Here is a 24,261-nt window from a genome sequence, read left to right as displayed (position 1 = left end):
AAGAAACCTTTCAAGATGCTGCCCTCGTTCTCACTTTTAGGACTGGGTCAAATGGGGATGCCTCATATCTGGGCATGTATTTATTCAAGCTATCCTAGAGCATGTCATGGGTGGCAGAACGTGAACTGTTACAGGGAAACCGGGGTTACTGTAGCTGAAAAATTAGTGCCGAATGTCAAGTCCAAAGCATGAGGCTGGGGATAAAATTGGAGGGCAGGCCATGAGGTGATGCCTGGAGGTGATGGAGGGCAGGCCATGATGCTGAGAGGTTCAAGAACAGGATGGATTCAGCACGAAGAACAGTGGTTCAAAGCCAAGGATGTGAATGGCCACCACAAGCTATCAGTGCCTGGGATGTGGTGTGGGGACAAGCATGCTGCCTGGAGGTACCGTGAAGGACTGAACATGTCCAATGAGCAATTCCGTGCATGTCATTTATGGGAAAGACATATCTTTTAGGGAATTAACTAGTCATAATCTTAAAGAATTACATATATATAAAATTTTATATATAAACATATATATTTTTTAGGTGTCTGAGAAAGTTTTTTGAAACTCAGTTCATCTTCCCTTTGATGTGAGAAAAGCAGATTCAGACTGAAATCTTTTTTTCACCTACTTGCCATTCATATGGGGTGCTTGCTGACCCTTTTATCTTTACTGAAATCAGAATCCTTTATGTCTGATGAGTGTGCTTGTGCAATGCTATTTGGGCTTCAGTGTGAGGCTGTGTTCCCCCTCTGTCCCCTTCCCCCACTGACATTTCTGAGTACAGATAAAAGTCTGGCACTCATTAGCTGGGTACCGCTGTAGCAAGCCAGCCGTGTTTACCAGGTGCCCATGGGGTGCACAGCCTCGCCCTGGGCACCTGCGTGAGCAGCCGATGGCCCTGACATCTTCTGCCCTGAATCCTGGCTCCCAATGGTGCTGCAGGGCTGCGTGGGCCTGGTACACAACAGAAGCAGACAGACAGGCCTGGAGAATAGTAATCAGGGTACGAGGTGGCCTGGGAGTTTGGACTTTTGAGGGGGCTAGTGAGGAACAAGGTCTCGGTGGTTAGAGTTCGAAAGTGTGAATGATTTTGTAAACAGCCATTCTAAATGAAAGGAAGTGCAGTTTACATGGCTGTTCTCACAAAGCAGCAGGGACATCCCCTCCCACGCATGCTGTAATTGATACAATAGGAAAGAGTATGGTCACAAGAAAGGACATCCCTAGGTTGAGAGATGTGTTGAGATGATCTGGGCCTGACTGCTTATTTTCTACTTAAGGAAACTGTTTTCCATTCACATGCACAAACATTGGGAATGTGTTTTTTGTTTTGTTTTTTTGTTTTTGTTTTGTTTTGTTTTGTTTCAGTAAACACTGGTCATTTGCAACAAAAGTGTAGGATGAGCTAAGATCTTCATCTTTTGGATGAAGAAAAAGAGGCCCCACTGCTTCTGAAGAAAACACTGTCTCTGTCTTTGCTTAACGAAATTTCACTCACCCTGAACTTGGGCAATCAAACATGGCTTGATTTGGGGGATGGAGAATTGTGGGCACATTTTTCCTTCTTTTTATTTATTTTGTTTTCTCAGAACATTGTTACGATGGCTGTGTAACACAGAAAAACAATCACCTGCTCTCTCAAGGAATGAGTTTGCAACTGAAAACATGACATAAGAGAATATTTCCCTTCCTGATTTGAGAATGAAAGTAAACTGTGCCTATCCCTGATGATGTGGAGCAAATTCCATCTCCTCCATGGAAGTCCTCTCTTAAATATCTCTGTGTCTCCCCAGGGCCCAGCACATTGGTGGGAGCCCTGTGGTCATTCAGTGAATACTTGCTGAAGATGAAGGGCATGGTAATAGGGAGTAATAATAATAATGATGACCCTTTCCACTATTGAGTGTCTACCAGGAGCCAGCACTGGTGGGGGCAGCTTTGTAGTTGTCATCTCTGGTCCTTGTGACACGCCAGCAAGGAAGGAGTGACATCCCATTTTACAAATGGTCAGGCTGAAACTCCAAGAGAGTCAGCCTCATGTGGCCTCATGAAGGCCACACAGTTCATAAGTGGCAGGATTGGCACTTGATTCCAGCTTTGCTGGACTCCAAAGGCCCTGCCCCGGGAGGAGATCTTGGTGGCATCCTTGTGGGGACCAAACACGTATTAATGTGGTTGGCGAGTGTGCCCCTCTCTGTTCCCACTTGGATTCATGAGCATGCCAGAACCCCTTTGAAAACAGCTTCCGAATAACCCACATGAGAAAGGCCCAGTAAATCAGCCTGGTTTCTTGGGCTTCCCATTGCTCTAGCTTGAACTTTAATAGAATGCACATCTTCTCCCCTTTCAGTTTCACGAAATGTCAAAGTTTCATTAGTGCGAGCCATGCTTTTCAGGGAGGGAGTATGCACCAGCATACCAACAAGAGTGAGGAGTGCTTCCCTGGTAACCGCCATGTCCAGGTCAGGAGTGCGGCCCTCCTGGGGTCTGCACACATCCTGGCAAGTGGGAGCAGGTGCATGGAGGTACCCCACCACCACTTGCTGGCTGATAGGTGAAGGATGATTTTTGTTTTTTCTCTGCTTCCCCAGCATCCAAGAGGGTATGTTTGCTCATTAACAGGATTATTTTTCTCTTTATTCATCCTGCATATCTGTCCCTTGGGTTTGAGTAGAAGGCAGATGCTGGCAGCTGGTCTTTGCCCATATATTCATTCATTCATTCATTCATTCATTCATTCTAGAATGCCTCTGATTTGCTGGAGATAGAGATATGATAAAGACAGGGACCTGGAACAATCTTGGGAACAGAGAGACTCTCTAGCTGTAAAAGAATGTGATATGCTGTAGGGACACATTTCCACATTCTGTGGGAGCCCCAAGGAGTGGAATTAGTGATGCTGGTGTGGCTGGGGGCACAGAGAAGTCTTCAGAAATGAGGTGCACATCTGAACAGGATCTTGAAGGAGAAGTGGGATGTGGTAGGCAGACAAGTGGGTTAGGAGGGCCAAATCTCCTGGCCAGAGAAACTGTCTATGTGAAGGCCTGGAGATGTAAACAAACATGTTGTTTTGGGAGGAGTGACTGGAAATCTACTCTTCTGTTTTCTGTTTATGTGAATATGATGCGTCCTTAAGGTCCATCTCAGTCTCATTTATGTAAGAGGCTGAGCTTGACTGCCCCAAGAGATACCCCAGCTTTCTTTTAAAATAATTTTATGAAATTATTTGCCTATACCTGTCAAGTTGTCTTACGTTGTTACGTAGCTTTCAATGTGTGTCTGTTTTTTTTTTTTTTTTTTTCTGACTATACTGGTAGCTCTTACAAAGCATGGAGCATATCCTGTATCTGTTCTGTTCCCCTTCTAGGACAAGCATGGCACAGAGCACCTAGAAATATTTAATATGCACCTTGAATGACCCAGAAAAAGACTTAGAGATTTTCCAGAGACTTGCCCTCGCTGGATGGAGGAGAGGCCAAGAAAGATAAAGTGAATTGCTTACATTTATGAAACCATTTGGTGGGATCAGAACTTCTGCTTCTCATGTATCAGCTGCTTCCCTATTTGTTGAGTAGATGGGGGTGGGTGTGTGGGTGGATGGATGGACACAGTGGTGCGTGATGAGCATTAGCTGCAGCCTTGCCTCAGTGCTACCTACGCTCCAGCCATTTTCTAAGCCCTTCACCCTTCTCCCTGATGCCCCCACATTACCTTTGGGGAGGAGCATCTCTAGAAGCTGAGACTCTTCATCCATAGACTACCTTCCACCAGAGACTTCTAATGACCCCTTTCATTAGGGGCATTTAGGGGGTGGAGGGCGGAGGGAAGAGGACACAATCATCTGCTTTTATTTTCAATTCTTCAGAAAGATAGGTCTTCCCCCTGTCTTTGGTAAGTGTTTTCAGAAGTAAGAGGGGTGTCCCACACATTCTTAATCAACCCAGATTAACAAGTTATCACCAAGATGATGATTTTTCTTTTCTTTTAAAAAAATTTTTAAAGAAGTTTCTCTTGTCTCAGAGCCTTTGTGATGGAAAATCTTTATGAACAGAGTTGGCTGCATGTCATTGATGTCCAGTAGTGGCTTGATCACAAACAGTGGCTCCTAGTGGTCTTGAGCTAAGCTGTTCCTTTCTGCAGCTATGCCCCAGGGAGTTAGTCTTTAAATGGGGCAGTCTTTTCCCCCCACTAAAAAACCAAAATGGGATAATAACAATATTGTCTTATATTTCTAAAGAGCTACTTGCAAAGCACTTTAGTTGCCCCATGTATTTTTTAAGCTATCATTACTGAGCTGAGTATCCATCTTATTGATTTACCAGATATTTCTTGAGCTCCTATTACTATTCGTTTTTAAAAGTTTTTTTTTTATTTGAGAGAGAGAGAGAGAGAGAGAGAGAGAGAGAGAGAAAGAATGCATGCAAATGGGGGAGAGGGGCAGAGGGAGAGAGAATCTCAAGCAAGCTCCATGCTCGGCGTGGAGCCTGATATAGTGTTCAATCCCACGACCCTGGGATCATGACCTGAGCTTAAATCAAGAGTTGGATGCTCAACTGACTGAGCCACCCAGGCATCCCTCCTATTACTATTCTAACCACCAGGGGCACAGCATTGAAAAAGAAGATGAACAATGTCCCTGACAATGTCTGACATCGTAGTGCTTGCTTTCCCCAGCTCCAAACTTTTTATTTTGAAATTATTTTGTATTCACGTAAGAGCTGTAAAAATAGTACAGGGAGTTCACGTATACCTTTCATCCACCTTCCCTTAGTGTTCCATAACCACGGGACTTTGATCAAAACGAAGACGTAAACATTGGCATAACATTCTTAAGTAGTTGGGGACTGTATTCAGATTCCCCCGGTTTTTACACCACTGACTGTTTTTTCTGTCCCAGGACCAACCTCGGATCCCGCTCCCCTCTGATCTCTGATAGTTATTCAGTCCTTCCCTGTTTTTCATGATCTAAATATTTCTGAAGGATGCTTATCAGATATTTCGTAGAAAATCCCTCCGTTTGGGTTTGTCTGATGTTCTCTCGTGATTATACCATGATTATGGGGGTTTTGAATGCATTTCAAAAGGTAAAGTGTCCTTCACATCACAATCTAGGAGCACCTGACGTCCTGTGGCATCCCTGGTGATGTGAGCCTTCACCACTTGGTTCGGGTTTCTCCTCCGTAATGCTGTTTCCCCCTTTCCATTCTCTTTCTTTGGAAAGGAAGTCAGTAAGTCCTGCCCACACTCAACAGGGGAGGAATTAATGGAGCTTGCCTTTTAAGGAAGGGGCACAGAAGATATACAAGTAAATCTATACGTGAGGGAAATGGTCAGCAAGTGATAAATTCTGCACCGGGAACCAAAACAGGGTGATGTGACTGTGAGTGACCACGTAGTTAGGGACAACAGCAGCTAAGATCTGGGTAACAAGGAGTCAGGCATGATAAGGCCAGGGGGAAGAACATTCTCAGGAAAGGGAATGGTTTCTGATGCAGGAACAAGCTTGGTGTCATCAGCCCATGTCACTCTGCTGCAGTGACTCCCTCCTCACCCAGAAGAAAGCCCAAGTCCTCACCTTGGCCCACAAAACCTGCATCATCCGCCTTCCCCGCCCCACCTCTCTGTCCTCGCATCCCTTCGGCTCCACCTCACTGGCTGCCTCCCTGTTCCCCGAATGCACCAGGCCACAATCCACACTTAGGCCTTGGTGCTGGCTGCTCCCTCTGGGGAAATTCTCTCCTGCCACCTGTGCTCACGGTCAGCCCCCTCACCTTTAAGGTTGTGCTCAAATGTCATCTTTTCACAGTGATACCCACCTCCACCTTCTTATTAGAAGAGCAGCATGTACCCACTGCTGGTACCTTCGAGCTGCTGAACCTGTTCTCTTTTTGTGCTTCCCCTTTACCTTGCAACACACACAACCACACGCACCCCAGACGCAAGGAGTGAGCAGGTAACCCCGTCACCAGGAACACCAGCACTGGGTTAGAAGGAAGGCCCTTGTATAGAATCATGTCATGGTCACTTTCTTTAGCTAAAGAGGCCCATGTGACAAGCCAATAGGCCTGCATGACTCTGTAATTTCTACCCCCTTAATACACTTTTCCCTGACAGTTACCACTGCCAAGTTTACCAGCAATGAACCCCCTCTCTCTTTGCTTTAGTCACTGCCTATGGTTCAGGCAATAGTGAATCCTGTAACTCCCTCTTCATTTGCTGGTGACTGAAGAGGCATCTGCTTCATGTTCCCCACCAGCCTATGCGTGAATAAAGCTATTTTGAGGAGAAACTGACATTTTGAGTGGAAGTTTCCAGTATTTCTGAAAGAAGTAAAATCCAGGATTTCTTAAACTTCCTTTAATGGTCATCTCTTCAGTCCATCTCTTGCCCACTCAGCAAATATTCAACTCCTGAAGCCCTCTTTGGAGGCATTCCAGTGGGGTAGACAAGCTGACCTGTTAGAAGCCATGCAGTGATGGCAGAGAAGGGGTGCCCAGAAAGACCGGGAAAGCAGACTAAGAACTACAGCTGTCCCGTGTTGTTCTGTATCATACCATTTCTGCTAAATCTCATAAATCCTCATTTTCTCTAATGATGGGGATACTGAGGTGACATTAATTTTCAGAAAACACGAAGGGTAAGCCAACCCATGTGGTCAGATAAGAGGAAGTAAGTATTCTTTTTAAAATTTTTAAAAAAAGTTTATATAGTTTTGAGAGACAGAGAGAGAGAGAGGGAGAGAGATTTTTGAAAGAGAGAGAGAGAGACAGAGAGCGCACAAGTGGGGAAGGGGCAGAGAGAAAGGGAGACACAGAATCCAAAGCAGGCTCCGGGCTCTGAGCTGTCAGCATAGAGCCTGATGCAGGGCTCAAACTCACCAACTGCGAGATCATGACCTGAGCCTAAGTTGGATGCTTAACCGACTGAGCCCCCCAGGTGCCCCAGAAGTAAATCTTGAATAGACATCTCTCTCAAAGGGCCCACAAGTCAGGACAGAAGATGGATCAGTGAGGTGCAAGTTGGTGCCATTATTATTCCCATTTTACAGATGAGGAAACTGAGGCAGAGACTGGTAAATAACTTGCCAAGGCCTAGCACCAGCAGTAGAGCCAAGAGTCAACTCCAAGCAATCTACATGCACTCATGACCCTAGGCCCACAGCTTTCCTCTCTCTTCCCACCACAAGGAGTGCTGTCTCTTAGCACAGAACTCGATAAGAAAGACTGTCAATGTCGCCTTACTAGAACAGAAACTCCCCGAGGATATGGACTGTTCATTATTCACATTTGAACTCAACGGCTGGCAAAATTTTTCACACACTGAAAACTCAAATATGTGTCTACGAGGAATAAATGCAACTCATTATACAGAGTTTTTGGATTTTTCATTATTTTGAATTAGTCATTCTTGTGTTTCCTTGATGAGGAAGTTATTAAACACACCAATCAGACTTTGTCAGACCCTGTGATGCAAGAATTTTTTCTTCCTTGTTGGGCTCCCTTTCTGAACTCATTGGCTATTATTTCCTGGTAGAAATGTTTTGTAAATCTGGCCAGAAAAGCAACAGGGACTTGAGCAAGGTTAAGGGATTAACATGTATTTGCATGGAAGCAAATCATACTACAGCTAGGGAAGTAGCTGGTTTTGCAAATTTAACCCTGATCCCCAGCTCTTAACTCAAGCAAACATTCTTTTATTCTTTTCTGTTGAAAAAGAAATTGAATATATGCCAGTATGAAAAAAAAATGCATCTTCGATATTAAAGGTCCACTGTAAATGAACTTTTCTTTTAATTCAAATGAGCACCAAAATTAAATAATATAACCTACAATGCTGAACAAGCTATGCTTCTGCCTAAGAAAGCCATGCATTTCTCACCTGTTGGCATTTCCAGAACACTAATAATGAGAAACCTATCCCAATGGGGATATTCTGGACTTTGAAATTCAAAAGGCTTTTGGAGAGTGTCCTGTATCCAGGACTCTTTAAGAAGTTAAGTCAACACAAGAGACAGAATAATCTTTGGGTTGTTGCAGTGCCTTGGAAGGGACAGAGATTAGAGACACTTGTCGTAAGCTAATCACCTGTGCCCAGATAAGATGGTCCCTGACCGAGGTTGGGCAACAGTGAGCTAGGATGATTGGTCCCACTGGATGCCTCACTCGACAGGCTTAATACCAAGAAAGTGAAAGTGGTTCCAAGTCAGTGAGTAATTGTGAACAATGTAAACAATTCTTTCTTTTCTTGCTCTGAGTTCTGAAATCTGACAGGCAAGAGGTGAGGACACTGTAAAGGTCCACTGATTATGTTAGAAATGTTCCCATTTTGGGCGGGTGGGGGAGAGTCCTTATTTTAACTATTCTGTTCCATTGTTAGACCACATCCCTCCCAAGCCTGCATATTTTACCCAAGACATCTCATCAGCCCACTACTGGAGAAGACAACAGATAGAGAGGGAAGGGGCTGGGAACAAACATTCTTGATGCACATTCCCTTGTTTTACCCGAACCACAGCCCTCTGAGGTTGGTATTGTTGTCACCACTTTTCTCATCTTGGAGGAGCCAAAATATTTTTGAATGGCACACAGTAAGTGGCAGAGCTGGCATGTAAATGTGTTTGCTTGATGTCAATCCCTGGGAAACTTATTTGAGCCCACCCTGTGATTTATGTATTGGCAGAAAGGGAGGAGAGGTAGAGCAATGCCAGCAGCCAGGAAGGTGAGTGACATGGTTGTGATGTGCCACTGACATCCCTGTGCTCAGTCAGATTGTTGTTGACAATCACGAGATGCTAAATTCTTTGAGAACACATTATGGGCTGACTACAGTTATTCTTTCTATTAACAGGTGATATTCCTATTTGTCTGGGATGCTCTCAGCCTATGTGAGCCACATTCATACTTCTCTTTCAAGATCTTGCTCATGTCTGAAAGCCTTCTCTAACCCCTAGATTTGCATCCAATGTATCATGTGGATTTCATTGGGCTGAGCAGAAAAAAAAAATGATGTTCCCCATCACAGTTGACATTTTTGCAGGTGTCTATGTGGCTTACAGTGACCGCCTTCTCCATGTAATTGCTTTCCCTCCCATAGGGGCAGGTCCCCCAAGACCTGTTTGTCTACATGACCCCACCCCACATGCATAGCTGGTTGGGTCAGAGAGGACATCAGATGTAGGTTGAACAAATCAAACCTCTTCTTTGGAGAATATGGAATTGGGATGAAGAGCCAGTGAGTCCAGGATGGTCTTGATCCCAGGGGGTGTAAACTTGGGGGCTTAAGGGGGTCATGTATGTGCTTCACATGCACAGAAAATCAGAAAAAAAGGACAGCTTCTGGAGAGAATGAGAATAAAGTGACCATACGGAGATAAGAAGTAGGGTTGGAGTAGTTCCTGGGGTCATGATCTTGTTTCAGTTCTGGATTCCAGTCTCTTCGCTGGCTCAGGTGACCTTGAGTCCTATGACATATCCTAGAGGCCTTCCATAGATTGCCCTTGTAGCTTAACTTAGCTTAACTCACTTGAGTGAGTTCCTGTTACATGTATCCCAAGCACCACACCTAAGATGCCCTCGGGAAGCTGAACTCCAATGAGGACAGTGGCGGGGTTTCTTCACCCGTGCAGCCCTAGGCTGGAAAACTTCTCTGCTCAACTCCATGTGTCTCTGTTGAATTGCACTAACTGATAATACAGCTTTTGTATCTAAGAGATAGAGCTAATACTACCTGGCCCTCCTCCAAACTGTCATATGCTCCAGGAAATTAAAAGAATTGAAACCCAGGGTTGGTTGATTTCACTGAAAGACAGGACTTCGTCTCACTGTTCCATCTCGTTTTCAGTTTGAGAAGGCAGGTGCAGTGAAAGCTGAAAAGCACCCAAAAAAGAGAACAGCAGGAAAAAAGTGACAAGTGAGACAAGCTACGAAGGGGTTTGTTTTGTTCTGTGTGCTTTGGAATCAACTTGTTCTTTAATTAAGGGGAGAAAAATCACCCTCCAGCTAGTAAAGACACCCCTAAGAAAATTAAAATAATGTAAATCAAGCTAAATGAATACTCTAGGAGCAACATTAGAGCTTGGTGGGATTGAGCGTTTGGATGCCCCCGAGGTTTTAAAAGCAAAGCCTGCAACTGTGTTTTGGAGCAGGAACACTCTCCCTTTTGTTTGAAGGCAAAGAGGACTAAATGCTGATGCCAACAGGGATTTACAGAGGAATTTAAGGTGACAGAATCTTCTGGCTGTTCTGGCTCTCTAAAGACCAGAATTGAAACAAAGCCTAAGTGGATGATGATGATAATTCCTGGGGTTTCTTCCTAGGGGTGTTCAGTGTAGAGAAATCACTTAAATTGTAATTAAAATATACAAAGCAAAATGGTTCAAAGGGAACCTCTAGTTTCTAGTAAAATACTCTACTAACCACAGGAGCATTTCACCTGGGATGTAGCTGGATGACCAAAGCCTTATAGAATGTGCGTGTATGTGTGTGTGTCTGTGTGTGTGTGTGTGTGTGTGCGCACGCATGCAGGCTTTAGTACTGCGATTGTGGTAACAGGGATACAAGTAGGAGGTTCAACGTTTCAGGCATTATAACAAGTAAAGGTGACATACCCAAGTCAAGAGAACAATTTCAGCCTCAATTTTTGGTGTCACATCAAATGTTTTAATTTCCTAAGCTTTTGCCTTGAAGGAGAATATGATGGTGGTCACTTACATAGTGTATACTTAACTTCTAGTGGCACCTGTCCAATGTAACATACGTTATTGCAGATCTATCTTTCAGACTCTCTACATGGCACAGTGACCCCTCTCTCTGTCAATGTTTATATGCAATGATAAAATTATGCAGGAAGATTTTACTTCCATGAGCCCCTTAGTTCTGGAAGGGCCCTGACAGAGCTACTCCAATCCTTTAATTTTCTGGATTGAGGGGCAGGAGATCCAGAGAGGTTAACCAGCTTGCCCAAGGTCTTCTAAGTGCAAGGTGACCATATGATTCATTGTACAGAGTGAGGCATTTTTGAGAGAAAAGCAGGTGCTATTTCAATGATACCAGGACCAACTGGTTTCAATCCAGACTGCCCTAGGTGCATGAGATCATCCTGTGTAGAGAGCTCAACGTTTGGCCTCAGACCCACAGAGTATGAGAAAATGTTGTACTTGCTGGTGACCTTTAGGGATGGGGAAAGGCGCTCCCAGAGGCCAGGATGGGAATTGCACTTCCTTGCACACGCTCTAGCTGATACTTCCCCCCACACTTCCAAGCTGGTGTTAGCAGGGGCCTGACTGGCCTAGAAGCACTTGTGTATTACAAGAGATGTAATGCTGAGGACAAACACCTCGGCCAGTGGGTGGCTCATCTGCAGCCCTACTTTAGGGGATATTGATATCGATAAGAAGTCAGCAAGCAAAAAAGGTGAAATGTAGGAATTTCACCCCCTGCATGATGTCACTCTGGATTCTTAGATGGAGAGAGGATAGAAATGCTGACCCTGAAAGACAGAGCTTGAAGAAGCATACTGTAGCCAAAAAAAAAAAAAAAAAAAAAAAAAAGCTACCATTTTGGAGCACTCACTGTGTGCCAGGCACTGTTCCAAGCACTTGACATACATTGACCTTCCTAATCCTACAAACTACCTTATTGGGTGAACCTGTTCTGTATCCTGATCATGATAATGGTTATGAAAATCTGTATGTGCTGAAGTTCAGAGAACTGTATGCCATGCTAGAGAAGCAGTTAATCTCACTGTGTGATCATTTAAAAAATAAAGTAAAAAAGAAAAGTCTACATACTGTAGGAGTCCATTGATTGAAATTTGAAAAAAGCAAAACCAGAGTGATAGCAGACCAGTGGTTGCCAAGGGTCAGGGTTAGGTGGGGGAGGTGATTGCCGAGAGACATGAGGGCACTTTTCGTGGTGATGAAAGTTCTAGATCATTGTGGTAGTGATGGTTACATGACTATATGTTTATGAAAACACATCAAACTACACAGTTAAAATTGCTGACTTTTATCGTATATAAACTATGCCTCAATAAAGCTGGGGAGGGGAACCCTACGGCACAGGCATCGCTGTTAGTCTCATCAGAGGAAACTGAGACACAAGTAGGTTGAGTAACTTCCCCAAGGTCACAGGTGATAAATGACAAAGCCAGATTCAAACACAGGAATGAATAACTCTGTCGATTTTAACCTCTGCAACTAATCGCTGCTCCTGCAGTCGGTCCCAGCTCCTCAGCTGGGGTAGGAGAACACATCAACCCTAGACAGAAAGGTGCAACAGGCAGATGTGTGTGGTCCTCACCGAGGACCTTACAGAAACAGTAGTTGCTCTGGGTGGCCATTTGGGTCCACCACAATGATCGTTCCTGAAGCAGACACAGTTATTTGCTTGGAAAAAACTGGAGCAGGGGCACGAGTCCTGACGCAGGTATCTGGTGATCCCTGAGCCTTCCCCTTTTTCCTGGCTGGGAGGGTGATTTAAAACCTCCTGGCTAAGCTCATTCTGCCAAACAGCTCCTGCAGAATCCATTTTTAAGGCTCAATCCAGAAATTTCTAGCTCAGCAAACAGACCCACTGCAAGAAAATGTATTTCCCCAAGCTACCTCTGAGACCAAGGAATATGGTTTCTCATGCTTTGCAGAGGGAAACAGATGTATTTATACACAAACAATACAATACCTTGCTTATTATATTTCAAAGAAGCGAGAGACAAAAACATCACTGTCCATCTGTATGCGATGTCCCCGTTGCTGTCCATCTGAGAGGGGAAGGTGGATGAATCTACAGTCCTCAGCCGGTGCACAAAATGATGCTGTGTTATATTTCCCATTGTAATTTGTGCCACTTGGAGAAATAGGTTCCTGTCTCCCTTTACAGCCAAAGTGCAGGTTATTCCTAAGGCTGATGCAAAACTGGGAGGGGCTGAAATATCATTTCAGGCAACAAACAGGGCACTTGTGATTACAGAGAATGAACTTGCCTATGATCAAGCAGCTACTTGCAAGCAGAATCAGCTAGCTGCTATGACTTGTCCGAGTTCACTCAATGCATAAAGTCAGAGACCTGGGTTCAAATCCTAGCTCTTCCCTGTATGGACCATGTGATTGAAGGCAGGTTATTTAATGTCTCTTTCTTTTCCTTTTTGTGAAGTGGTGCTTATGAATGCTAGCTCACAGGCTTGTTGTGAGCATTGGGTGTGATAAGGCACTGAGCATGCCTGGGTCATTTATGTGCTCAGTAGATGAAAGCCCGTGGTAGTAATCATATGGGTACATTGTGATTATCTTTATGTGTCTTATCTGCAAAGATTCTGGAACAGATGACTGGCACAGCACTTTACAGCTTCAAAGGCCCTATCATAGGAGTGCTTTTTCACACTGCACAATCACCTTATCATGTATGTAGGCCTGGCATTATTAAACCCATATCGAGAGTTTAAAAAGGTGAAGGAAGGCTAAGCGATTTGCCCAGTTCTGCCCTTACTGAGATCACACAGCTAGTGAGTGACAGAATGGGGTCTTGAAGGCAGATCTTTTAAGCCAAAACGTTGCCCTCTATCCGGTGGCACAAGAGTCTGACTCCCAGGCCAACATCCCTTCCCCATGGTGTGCTGGTCTTTGCTTCCCAGCAGCCCTCTTCTGGGCCAAGCAACCACTGCTCTTGGAAACTGCCTCTAACAAGCTGATCCAATGAATAATCATGAGAGCAATCTTACTGTTGCCCTTTTACTGCTGAGATGGGGACAGATTTATAGAGGCTGACTCTGGCTGGTATTTGGGGATGGATAATTACCTTCACTTACTATATCCTAGGTTGCTTCGGCTAAATATTTACTGCCCAGAATTCTGCCCTTTCCAACCAATTCTGAACACGAGCTTGCCACAGGCAACTAAGTGGCATAATTCATTTGGGGCGATCATAAATCTAAGGCTTCCACCAGAAATGATGCAAAAAATTAATGGAACATGAAATCAAGTAAATGGAATTGAGTACAGTAATTAGTTCATATTTTAATCCTCAGGTCTGTTTATTATCCGTCAACTGGTGAGCAATTAAGTCGGCACCATTGAGATGATTAGCTTTGTTTTAGCAAAAGTTTATCGATATGTCAGAGCAAATGAATCTGGGGGTTTTAAACGGTTTTATTTTGAATTGTATAGGAGCACATCCATGGAGCGGCTAGACATCTAATGATTTAATTTTGCAATATTATTATCTAGATCACTTATATTTAATATTACTGAGCTGTTCTAGATGGTTATTAGGGAGAGCGGAAGGAATGGGGGATTCAAACTGTAGAAAAGCATGGCTTAATCTTAGGTTCTCATGAATGCCTTTTCCTATTAAAACCAAAAAAAGGATCTTTAAAGGAATTTTACTTTCTATTTTAGTCTTCCAGTCTTTTGTTTCCACATTTCTTGCAATTGGGCACTATTATGGTTCTCACATTGGTGGTATTTTTGTTGGGAGCGATGCAGTGACTTCTAGATCCATTTCCTCATGGATGCTTATGAGTGCTCATGTTTGTAAAATAATTTGCCAATAGCTTTACCTTTTGGAGGTTGGCTGTAAAAACATCTTTGTGATGGGTTCTGCTCACTAAGGCAGGAAATCTGATTACCAAGCTACACCTCCTCTATGGGGCAACTAAACCAGATGGTCTAGAAAAGGGCCTGTTGAATCTTGGGATTCAATATAATTTAAACTTTTATTTGAAAAATTTAAAGCACAAACTAGGGGTCTAAAAACTTGGGTTCTGGTCCTAATTCTGCCACTGACTAACTCTGCCAGTGACTTTGGCCAGGTCTCTTGTCTTCTCTGGTATCTGATTTTTCTTTTGTACAGGAAGTAGATTGGAGGAGATGACCTCCGCGGGGCCTCAATTTTAACACTTCAGATGGAGGCTTTGAGCAGACTTGTTATTTCCAATAGCAGTTGTATATTTGGAGGTGGGAGATGTGATCTTTGGTGGAACATCTACACATTTTAATGAACTGTTGACAGTGGTCGGAATGGTCGTGAATGGGTCATTCTTACTTCACACATTTCTTTTTCCAACTGATTTTATTCCTGTGGCTTTGGAAATGGATGGAAAAAGTACAGCTAGTTCACAAAAGTGCTGGACCCAGTACTCATCCCCCACTACAATGTCGTTAGTTACTACATAATGGAAGGCCACATTCAACACTTGTAAAGCTGTAGCAGTGATGGTGTCCATGGTGACAGGTTCCATGCTGAAACTTGATCAAGTCCCAGTTAATGCCTACCTCTAACAATGTCTTTGTAATATAATACCTCCTTCCCTGCTTTAGACAGGACACCAGGGGGGGAGATTAGAGTCAAACAGAGGAGGAGGATGGTGGATGTCACAATGCCATCCTGGCAGGACCAGGTCAGGGTTATGATGCAGGTTAGGATGGGAGTCGATGAGATAATGAGTTGACTTCAGCAAGCTGTCTTTAAATGCAGTGTCTTCTCTCTTTGGCTGCCCCATGATGTCCATCTAAAATTGCAATCCAGAGAGCTGCTGACTTGATTGGGTTGTCCCTTCCCAGAAGTAATTAGAAGAACGTCCAAAGGGAAGACTCTTTATCCTGGATCACAGTCCTCATCTGCTTGCTGGTATCATCATAATATGCCCTACCACTATCTGGGCTTCTGCCTTCTATTTGTTGTGCCTCTCAAAGGCCAGTTTGCTCACTCTGAATGGGACTGGCTCCTGGGATCCAGAACTTTGGCTGCTAGCATTGGCAAAGACATGTTCCCTGGTCTGATCCTGGGAGTAATTACAGTGTGAAATGAGCAATCTAAATGAATTATTCTAGCACACTGGCTATCAATTGTCCCATTCCTCCCCCCAGGTACCCTGAAGAATTCACTTACTCCATATTTGTGAATAATTTAACATAAAATGTCTAGAACTTCTGTTGATATTGACATTAACTTTATAAGGTTTGCCATTATGACAACAGAATTTAATTCACTATATACTGGGCATAATTTAGGCACTATGAAAGTTGCAATATTTTAAATTATTTTCAATATACTCATTCAATTTTTTTGATCAATAGTATCTATCAAGTGCCTGTAACATGTATGGGGAGACAGTAACAAGTAGAACTTACTTTGTGCCTGCAGGGAGCTAACAGTCTGGGAAGTTAGGGTCTTCTGCATGGCCTATATATAGGTCTTTGAATTCCCCCACTGGGATAAGGCCCAGAGTAGGTAAGCAGTCATCATTATGGGGTTTATGGATAAACCCTGGCTTATGTTAAGCAATGTTATGAATCAGAAGACCTGAGCTAAGCTGAACCTCAATCATTTATTGTCTGGATGGTGTTGGACCTTAGTTTCTCCAGGTAAGAAGAAGATAATACTAAGGGCAACTTCACTGAGCTAGTGTTTGGTGATTAAATGGGAGAATTTATGTTGTGCCCTAAATTCTCAGAGTAAAAGCCAAAGTCCATACAAAGTCCAGGCAAAGAGGACATGCTATGCAGCAGCCTCGCTCCACTCTTGCCTCTCTTGACTTCTCATGCCCTATCACTTACCCTGTGCTCATGCTGCTCCCCCTTTTTCCAGAACATTGACACCTCTCTCCCACTTCAAAGCCATGGTTCTGGCTGTTACCTCTTCCTGCAACGTCCTTCCCCTAAATATCTCTATGGCAACCTCATAAATGTCATCCTCTCCATACAGCTTACACTGACCACCCTTTTTACCCTTGTAATTCACTACCTCCACTCCTCATGCTCTGATACCTCCCCACCCTATTTCTTTTCCCATAGAATTTATCATATTCTAACTTACCATACACATTTACTCATTTATTATGTTTATTATTTATTATTTGTCCATTCTCACTAGACTGGAAGCACCATACAGGAAGGATTTTTATCTGTTTTCTTCACTGTAGCACATGGTAGGCACTCAATCAATATTTGTTAACTGAATGAATGAATGAATGAAAGCAAATCACAAAGCATGTAGAAAACAATGGCCGGATATTAGCAGTGAGATTCCATAGGCACCTGTGGATGTGACTGAGCAAGTTCTGGATTGTGTTGCATACTAATGTTTTCTCTTTCTTTTCTTTCTTCTCTCTCTCTCTCTTTCTTCCCTCCCTCCATACCTTCCTTCCTCCCTCCCTCTTTCTTCACTCCCTCCCTCCTTCCTTTTGTCCTTTCTTCCTTCTTCCTTCCTTCCTTTCCTTCTCTTTCTTTCTTTCTTGCTTGCTTCTTTTTCTTTCTTTTCCTTCCTTCCTTTCCTTTTATTTCTCTTTCTTTCTTTCTTTCTTTCTTTCTTTCTTTCTTTCTTTCTTTCCTTTTCCTCCCTCCCTCCCTCCCTCCCTCCCTCTTTCTCTCTCTCTCTCTTTCTTAAGCAGGCTTCACACCCAGCATGGGGCCCAAAGCATGCTTGAACTCAAGACCTTGAGATCAAGACCTGAGCTGAGATCAAGAGTAGGACGCTCAACCAACTGAGTCACTTAGGTGCCCCTATGTTGCATAGTAATTGATTCAAGTCTGTGCCTTGTTCCTCCAGGGTAACACTTAACAGTTCAATCCTTTTGTGTTCTTTGCCACATTGAGGATAGGGTTAGGTTAGTACCTTGTTACTATATTTTGAATTTCTCAAAGCATAATCCTTTCTCAAAGAAAGCCCAGAATACACCTTAGTGGCTACTGTGAACTAAAATACTCTTCCTCTTTTCCAGTTTCTAATAGAATTTGATGTTTTGGACAACCTTTATTGAAACACTCCATCTTCAATTTAAATGAGGCTTTATATTTGTGGTATAGTCAACAAGACAACACATCCAAAATTCCAGGGGAAAAGCCTATGAGTTTTGAATTCCTAGGAGCCAATAGTTGACTGAGTTATGGATTCAATGATTGAATGACTCATTCCACAAACATCAATTAAGCACCCACTGTATGTTGGGTACTGTGCTAGGTGTATGGTATACAAGATGAATAGCAAAAAAAATCCCCTGCCCTTAAGGAGTTTACCGAGATCATTTATCTTTCATTCAGTAAACACTTAATGAATCTGCCCTCATGTGTTAGACAATGTCCAAGGTGCTAGGAATACAGTGATGATCAGGTACAATCTCTATCAACAAAGAACTACAGTTCCAAGACAAGTGAGAGTGAACAGTTATAAAATCTACAGTGATGGGCAACTTAATAGATTGGGGTCAGCAACATTTTTCTGTAAAAGACCAGATATTTTGTAAATACATTGGCTTTTGCAGGCCACACATGATCTCTGTTGCATATTCTTCTTCTGTTTCAAAAAAAACAGTCCAGGGGCGCCTGGGTGGCTCAGGTGGTTAAGTGTTCAACTTTGGCTCAGATCATGATCTCATGGTTCATGAGTTCAACCCCTGCGTTGGGCTGTGTGCTGATAGCACTGAGCCTGCTTGGGATTCTCTCTCTCTCTGCTTCTCTTCCCTCCCTCCCTCCCTCTCTCTCAAAACAAACAAACAAACAAACATACAAACAAACAAAACAATCCTTTAAAAATGTAAACCATTCTTAGCTACACCACTGAATTTGGTTCATGAGCTACAGTTTATGGACTGTTGAAGTAAATAAATATAGAGGATTCTCTGGAAGTCAAGAAAGGAAATAACACGTTCCTGGCTCAGTCTAGGAAAGGAGGCTTGGAATGCTATGGGAGTTGGCGGGGGGTAGGGCTGTGCTGGAATGAGGCAGAGTGAGATAAAGCTGGCCTTCAGGACAGAGGAAACACCTTTACCATGGCACTCAAGTAGCTCTTCCATACGTATTACCATGTACCTGTTATTCTTAAACATCCTAGTTCTCATTCCCCTTCAAAACTCCACTTGTACCAATGAACATCTCTACTAGGAGGTCCCAGCCTCCCAGCAAAGTGCTAATTAGATTGCCTGAGTACTTCCCCCCAGAGCCATGTTCAATAACTAACGGGGCCCTGGTTCTCAGTTATGTGCTCCTCAGCACTTTTCATACTCTAGCACACTTCAGGACAATTTGGTGTTGCTTATTACTACAAATTTGTATGTCTTTAGTGAAGCCAGTCTCTAAAGAAGGTAAATAATCCATTACTTTAAGGGGACAGGGCCTGCATTTCTCAGTTGTTTGCACGGAGATAACTGCTTTCCCTACTCTGGTTCAGAGTAGGGAAACAAACAAACAAACATATGACTTTTATTCCCCCTTTTAATTAAACAATCTTATATACATTACCATAGCAATAGCTGTGGACTGCTTCCCTTGCTCGGATGTGTTTGGGCCGAATCAGTGACTGAAGAGGCTGAGCCTGGAACGGCTGCCATGTTTTTCTGCCTCACCTTCACGGGAGCAGCAACTATGTCAGGCCACACAGGTGTCCATCCATCCTCTCCTTAACACAATCCTAAGAGGGCTATTTCATAATCCCCTGCCAGGACAATCCTCAAATATAACCCATGTTACCCTGTATTTTAACTATATGTATCCCTCAATAGACTGTCTGCTTCTCTGGGCAGGAGCTGGGCTGTGGAGCTCAGCACACAGCAGAGGCAGTAGAGGCAGGTGAAGAGTGGATGAAATAAATGGGAGGATCTGGTACAGGTATCCTGTAAAGTGGCTGGTAGGAATCTCCCTATGCTCCCTTACTTCTCTGGAAAGAACAGCTTAAGGAAGATTTTTAAAATGAGTATTTCCAATCTGCACTCGATAAGAAAGATTCTTTTTGTCTAGCCTCACTACTAGAACTTGATCCATAGACAGGGTTCTTTTCAAATATTATCTTTTGCCTGGTTAATGTATTTGTTTCTTTTCATAAATACCCTACTTTATAGTGGACATTAATCTAACCACTTAGACATGATTAGCAAGCTAAAGTCTTACTTATTAAAAACGGTTAATTTTCCCTTCTTAAAAAAAATTGAGACATTTGAATCCCTGAATATGCTCATTTATCACCAACCCCCAACAAGGCATCCAGGAGTTCTCCATGTAGGACATGAATAATTTTTACAAAAATGCAGTTGCTGACTGTGTCGTACATCCACGCAGCTTTATAAAACAAAGCAAATGATTACCATCAATTACAATAACCTCACTAGACAAGACTGCAATTAATCTACAGCTCTTCAGATAACGACTGTTGTGCTGTGCCAAGGAAAATGCCTGGCATTAATTGACTTATCACGATCAGCAATGATAGATGGGACAGATGGCAATGTGATTATTCATTGTCAACAAAATAAACACACGCTCTGTTGCGAGAAGTGTCTACTTGGGTCCTCTCAGAGGATAGCCAGAAACAGAGACCAAAGGTAGCTTTGAACATAGCACAAAATAAAAGTAAGACATGAACCTACAGGATGGGACATAATTATTTTAACTGGGGCTAACACTCAGTGGAATCCGACTGGAGGACCTTTTCTATAAGGAAATCATAGATTGTGTGGAATTTCAGCACTAGACGATGCATGACAGCTAGTAGTCTACTTGTTCATTGGGATATGAGTCACTTTAATGAAGTCCTCAAATTCCACTCCATGCTTAATAATTTCAGTGATGGGAATTCACTATTTTCAGAGGCAAACTCATTCCATCGATGGATAGCTCTCATTGTTAGAACACATATTTATTTAGCTGAACTCCATCTTTCCAGGACTTTCATCCATGGACCCTAAGTTTTTTCCTTTACATCACAGAGAAGATGCCAGACTTTTCTTGTTCACTAAACTGTTTTAAATATCTCAAAAGCCAATACCTAGCCACATGACATCGTTTTGATGCTTCCAACGTTCTGATTTCTTGCACCTAAATCCACACCGGTTTAGAGACCACTCATACTGAGGGGCTTGGAATGAATTGTAACACAGATGATGTGGTCTGCCTCGGACAAGGTGTAACAGTACTTATGCTGAGGCCAATACTCTGGCTTGCCTTGGGGTAATGGCTGTGTATGGCTGTCCTGCTTGGGAAGCTGTTCCCCCAAATCCCACCAGCCTAGAAAGCACCCCAGCTCTGCCATTTGCAATGACACCTGGGTACCCTTTTTAATTTTTGTGCAGTATGGTTTTATTGATTAAGTCCTCATTGTTTAGAAAACTGGGGTAATTCAGGCAGAGCCTGAGCTAAAATTGGCACAGTGGTCACTAACCAAAATCTCTTGGGGGAATTTTTTACAAATGCTCATACCTGGACCCCACTCCCAGAGACTCTGATTCAATTGCCTTAGGGAAGGGTTCGAATGTAAATATTTTGAGTGTTCCCCAGTTAATTCTGATTTGCAACTCTGTTTAGATGCTTTATTCACTGAGTGTACTACTGAGAGAGTGCTTCACAAACCTAATAATCGACTCTCCTGGGGCATTAAAAATGCAGATTCCTTGGAGTGTCTGATACCTGTGGTCTGGGATTTCTAGGAAAACAAATACTCTGAGAGATCAAATTGTGATATATTTCCCTTAAGGATTCTGGAAACACTCATTTATTCCAAAATTGTAGTGTCCATACAAATTATAAAGCACCCTTATTACACATTGAAGAAAAAGAGCAATTCTAAGGAATGCTAAAACGTATAGATTTTGGCCAAGTAACCACCTACAGACTTTCACTCATTCATTTCATAAATTCATTAATACATTAATTTTTAGATAAGGATCAGAATAGAACAGTTCAGTGAGGGAGAAAGGCAAAGAAATAAAAGCAAATAAATGAGCAAGGAAGCCAACAATAAAATAGTTATAAATATTAAAATAATATGTATTTAAAAAGGAAGCATTTATCTAATTTAGAATAGTCTGTAATTCAGACTGGCAGTCTCTAGTCACTCTCAATTCGTGGATTTTCGCCCTGCTTTCATCACATTCCCTGCTAAACTCTAGCTCAGAATCTAAAACTCCAGGGAGTTTTTCCATTAAGGTGCCTTTGGCAGACACCCCTAATCGATCCTAGCATGTTTTCCCTACAGATCCAGGAAGGAGGCTCATTCCTGCTCAACCCTGTCCTCCTGCAGCCATTACTAATCGATCACAAGTGAGCTCTACCAGCCGCGTCCCCAATAAGCAAGGCCCTGACACACCTGGTGCCCTTAGTAGTCCCGCATTTCCCGCTTTATCTTTGTTGTTATCCACTCTTGAGTGCTCCAAGTGTTCCTTACATCTGGAATCCTACTTAATTTTCCAAAATAACCTTGAGAGTTATCTAAACTCGGCCTCAGACGGATCAAGAAACCATCTCAAGATCACCCAGTAAGCGTGCATCAAAGCAGGAGGTACAAACCCAGGTTCTTTGACTCCAAAGCTGATGTTCTTATAAATGATCCTACACTGCCTCTCTTCTCAGTCCAGTTCAGAGGGCACCTCCTCTGGGACTTCTCCTGACCCCTTCAGGTGAGTTGTGAGTTGGCCAGGGTCCCTCTACACCTCCAGAACAGAAGGGCACTATACTTCAATAGTTTCAATGATTTGAATAATGATTTGCATGAATGAATCAAACCTTTGAGCTCCTCTGTGGTAGGAGCTTTGTCTTTTTTTTTTTTTCTTTAATTTTTAAACCTTTGTATCCCTGATATCTAGCAGAGTGCCTAGGCAGATTCTCAGTTGACCCACTTTGAACAGTCATTAAAATATGGCCACTGGACTCATTAAAGTTGGGTTCCCTTTCTCAGTGTATGGTCTTGCTATATTAAAAACAAAGAGAGTTCTAGAAATGATGTTGACTGAAAACAAAATTAAAAAGACCAAGTCGATAATGAGATACCTACTTCTGCTATTTCAAAGCTTTCTTGACATCGGTTACTGAGGACTTTGAAACAGAACATAGTTACAGGATATTTAGCATATAAGCACCCCGACCCCTAGCTGATAACCACCCTCAAGCATAAGAGAAATTAAATGGGACAAATTAACTACACCCCACTTGTCAAGATGTCAGATGACATGTGTTTAAAGTACAACTTTCATCCTATAATTGAACCTGGTTTGGCTCACTGCTGTGGCCTGAACTCTCTCTGGGTTGATGGCGGAACACAGTGATACTCACCATTAATGGTGGCATACAATGACATTTCCAATCTGTAGAAAGTCAGGCAGACTATTTAGTTGTCTGACATTTGTTTCACGGTACATTATAGTTTTGTGCAAATAAGACCCAGTCTGCCAGAAGGGAGAATTATGGAAGCCATGCTCTCATATGGGAGCATAGCTGATTGTTCAGATAGGTGTGAGGGAAGGTGTGCATGAAAGGTGAGGGTCTAGGGTTAAAATGATGCTCCAGATATACTGTAGGGCATGAGGCATGAGAGGGGCACCAATGTCTCAGAATGAAATGCCCAGTTTCATTGTGGACTTTCCTGGAAAACACTGGAAGCACGTTTATAGGCTTCGCAAAAGACAGATGGAGAAAGGAGGCACTGACCTTCTCATTGCACAGATTTAAATGAAAGCTTTCCATCTGTTATCCCACCTTGGATATAAATAGGCACCAAACCTTATTAATTGGCACTCAGCTATAGTACTTCAACAGCCCCACATACCTCCCCAGAGAAGGCTTGTCCGTTGAGGAGGTGCTCCGACCCTTGGCTGTCCTCACTCCCAAAGTGTAGTCGGATCTCCTCCAGCCGGTGGCTGTATGTCATGGGCCCTCCTGATATGTTAACCAAGTGCTCCTTGTCCAGGCGCAGGGACACATGTCTTCCAGTGTTGTACATGGTCCCGCTCACCTGCAAGGCAATGTGCAACAGGTCAAGCAAGGCTCTCTTCCCATTTCTCACCAAACCCAGCATGGTCCTTAGACCATGCCTTTTGCCTCCCCTGGATGGGAACACATTAGGTTAAGTCCACATGTGGAGAATGGAGCATCAGTCTCCTGGGGAGCATTCCTGTCCTACCTACCTTACGTGTTACTTACCGTGAGGTATAAACCACATCTATGATCACATGATAATTTATAAATTTGAGGTATGAACTCAATGGAGACCTCAGCAACTGTGACTAATATTTAGGACACTGAACCTCATAAAAAATATAACTTGTTGCTCTTAATGACAGGGGTTGGCGAGGATGTGGAGAAAAAGGAACCCTCTTGCACTGCTGGAGGGAATGCACACTGGTGCAGCCACTATGAAAAACAGTTTGGAAGTTCCTCAAAAAGTTAAAAATACAGCTACCCTACGATCCAGCAATCACACTACTGGGTATTTACCCAAAGAATACCAAAACACTAATTCAAAGGGATACATGCACCCCTATGTTTACAGCAGCATTATTTACAATAGTCAAACTATG

The 24,261-nt window shown here is 43.1% G+C and overlaps 1 protein-coding gene across 1 annotated transcript in view; it reads right to left on the bottom strand.

The window, feature by feature from the left end:
- The window catches only part of CA10 (carbonic anhydrase 10), a 491,593-nt gene that overhangs the window by 78,022 nt on the left and 389,310 nt on the right, over positions 1–24,261 (bottom strand). Inside the window, exon 5 of the mRNA XM_042915031.1 lies at positions 23,511–23,696. Coding sequence (XP_042770965.1) covers positions 23,511–23,696 — 186 coding nt within the window. The remainder of the gene's footprint in view (positions 1–23,510; positions 23,697–24,261) is intronic.

This window comes from Panthera leo, chromosome E1 (genome assembly GCF_018350215.1).
Source record: "Panthera leo isolate Ple1 chromosome E1, P.leo_Ple1_pat1.1, whole genome shotgun sequence".
Taxonomy (NCBI): domain Eukaryota; kingdom Metazoa; phylum Chordata; class Mammalia; order Carnivora; family Felidae; genus Panthera; species Panthera leo.
The sequence above is the reverse complement of the archived record's forward strand: the minus strand, read 5'-3'. Positions and strand labels throughout refer to the sequence as shown.